This window comes from Nymphaea colorata, chromosome 7, assembly GCF_008831285.2.
Source record: "Nymphaea colorata isolate Beijing-Zhang1983 chromosome 7, ASM883128v2, whole genome shotgun sequence".
NCBI classification, from domain to species: Eukaryota; Viridiplantae; Streptophyta; class Magnoliopsida; order Nymphaeales; family Nymphaeaceae; genus Nymphaea; species Nymphaea colorata.
The window spans coordinates 22394478-22397503 of record NC_045144.1 but is presented as its reverse complement, the minus strand read 5'-3'; the positions used below and the strand labels follow the sequence as shown (position 1 = coordinate 22397503).

At 42.6% G+C, this 3026-nt stretch overlaps 1 protein-coding gene across 1 annotated transcript; it reads right to left on the bottom strand.

Annotated features, from left to right (window-relative positions):
* Window positions 1-1831: 1831 nt before the first annotated feature.
* On the bottom strand, window positions 1832-2685 carry LOC116257218 (L-type lectin-domain containing receptor kinase SIT2-like). The gene is made up of 2 exons (XM_031633829.1): window positions 2581-2685; window positions 1832-2473 (listed from the first exon to the last, which is right to left on the bottom strand). Exons 1-2 carry the CDS (start codon window positions 2683-2685, stop codon window positions 1832-1834), a joined length of 747 nt encoding a protein of 248 aa, XP_031489689.1.
* Between the last annotated feature and the right edge of the window lie 341 nt (window positions 2686-3026).

Below are 3026 nucleotides of genomic sequence, written 5' to 3'. Positions count from 1 at the left end.
ACGGCTATGGATTTAGATCCGAAACAGATTTACTTTAAGCAGATGTTCTATATATAATGTTCTTACATTTTGAAAATTGACCAAATTGTCTTAAAATCCATATTTGGATATGAATATAAAATCAGATTAGGAATGGATTCAGATTGTGAAATTGGATTTAGATATGACTTTTCTCATATTCGAATCTAAATATGTGAATATCCGAAAAGGTGAATACCGTTAAGGGTATATCCGATTCAAATATGATCCATGAACATCGCTACAAAGTGCTTAGGTGGTACAAAACATCCATAATCGGTCATAATCGGGGATGGTGAACGTATGCAGATCTGGATTAGTACAAGCTCAAATCAAATCCCATTCTTCCTAGCAGACAGATGTTACGTGGTCAACATCCTACCTAAAATAATCGAACATGTTGGTGGTACTCCACACTTTTTTGCTTTTCGTTTTCAATCATTAATTGCATTGAGACCTATTCCTAGCTCCTTCACGGAAATTCGATGATATTTTTAAGTATAGTTTGTAAGATTTTTCAGTAAGTAGTCCCGCCGGGGAATGCTCAGATGGACAGGCTGGAATGCATTATGTAGTACGTTCCTTGTTGGACTAATAGGAGCAGGGGTGAAGCCAAGGGGCGCTCCGATGGGCCTTAACTGGCTCGTGTCAAGATTTAAAAACTTTGATTCAACTTCTCTCACGAAAAATTTCTAGTTAGGACCCTCAATAGAAAGCTATATCTACCAAAAAGGAGGGCGGGTTTTTATATGTGAATTAAAGTGCTGATCTTGCCACGGGTGCCAACACAGCGTTGAACATTAAGCTAAAAAAAGGAAGAAGGTTTCGTCTGTCATTTGGACACTACTCAACCCATGGAAGGAAGGGGAAAAACCCATGGAAGGAAGGGAAAAACACTTGATTATAGAATCACTATATAAGTAGAAACAAATTAAAAAAAAAAGTGGGGGTGGAGGACGGTGGATGTAATAAAGTATGAATAAATAAACAGCATCTTAACATGTAGAACGTAAAATATATAATTGTTAGAGGAAATTAAGTTCATATTGAGAATAATATAATTTTTAAAACATATAAAATGCAACGAGAAAAAGTAACGATAAAACAATGGGGGAAATGAGAAGCTGATATCTCTTCACTATTTAAGCGGTGGACTAGGTCAAGACGGTGAAATCCTGAGCGAGTTTAGAGAATTAAAAATAATATTATGTAAAGTGCTCTAATTCGATTATGTATACACATTGTGGTAGGCGATACCTATACGGGGACTGGGAAATGGTATAGGTGACCAGATTAAGAAACAACTAAAATCAAGAGTTCTCTCAACGAAACCGGTCATGTGGAACCTCATGCAGAGTGTCCTATTCAGAACTTTAGAAAGATTCACAACTTGCGATAGGATTTACTGATCATTGGCTTCAACCGATGTCTCTGCAATGAGATGCTAGAGTTGTCTGCATGACTTTATGAGCCTGAGTTTCCTGAGGTTGATGATACTGATACCTTCCACGATGAAGGATACTGCAGCATCAGTTGGTCCATGCCGGCATGTTCTTGAATAATCAGTTCCTTGCATCTTAGATATTCTTGTAGGGAGGCCTCGCCATTAAGAAGCTGACTCAATTACCCCATGGTTGGCCTCGACTCCGGTGTCGTCTGTGAACATAGCACGCCGAGCTTCAGAATAAGTTCTGCTTCATCCACCACGTAGTTATTCCCCAGCCTCTTGTCCATCGCGTCCAGTATTCGCCCACCCTTCCACAGCGAACGGACTAACTCCACCAGAACAACCTCCTCAGGGGACCTCTCTGGTTCAATGGGCCTCCTTCCACAGGACACCATAAGAGTAGACATCGGAGCTCGTCGTGGACTTGCTGGTGCGGGAGAGCTCCGGCGCCATGTAACCGAAACTCCTGACTATGTGGGTTGTCTTGGTGTTGGTCACATGATCATAGACTCTGGCGAGCCCAAAATCACCCAAACTGCCATTGAGATCACCATCCAACAACACATTACTTGCTTTAACATCTCTGTGCATGACGACTTGCTCCCACTCTTCGTGAAGATACAGCAGGCCGGAAGCAATTCCCTTTACAATCCTGAATCTCTCCTCCCAACCGAGGCTGCTCCGTTTCATCTCAAAAAGATGGCTGTCCGGACTCCCGTTTAGCATGAATTCATAGACGAGGAGCAGCTCTTCGCCTCTTCTACACCAACCCTGCAATTGGACCAGGTTTCTGTGCCTCATCCTCCCCAAGATGGATACTTCTGCTACAAACTCCCTCATCCCCTGCTTTGAATCATGTGATACTCTCTTGACTGCAACTTCCATTCTGCTTCTGGCCAGCATGCCTTTGTAGACAACGCCAAAACCTCCTCTCCCCAACTCCTGCTTGAAACCATTGGTTCCTCGGTAGAGTTCCCTGTACGGGAACCTATGTGGATAGTGATGGAGCTTTGCGAGAAATCAAGATAGCGCACAAACGAAAATGCAGAAATTGAAAGACATTCATCGATCCATGTGTTTCATAGGGCAGAAGTAGAACCTGTAGAGGCGACCACCGACTGAATGTCGGCGCCTGTTGGAAGAGCGGCTACAGTCCCCATAGAGTCGTTCCCCAACGGAGGTAGCGGTGGCGGCGGCAGTGGGTTTCTCTCCTCAGCCATAGCAGCCCAGTTATGGGGACAGGCAATTCACGTATAGCTAAGGGGACCGATTACCCAGACGGTAAAACTGAATGTCTCTCACACCATCACAAGACATGAGTATTTATACTTAAGGATCCAAAACAGATATAGACCCCTATCGACGCAAGACTATCCAGATGGGGAAATCCCAACAATCTCCCACTAGTCTAAGTCGATATCAAGGGTAAACAAAATGAATGGATTGGCCTTAAAATCCATTCCAAGGTCCCACCGTTGTTGTCTTAGAAAACTTATCAATAAACAAATGAGAATATAAAATAAATAGACAACAAACTTAATGAGAATCAACAAACTATATG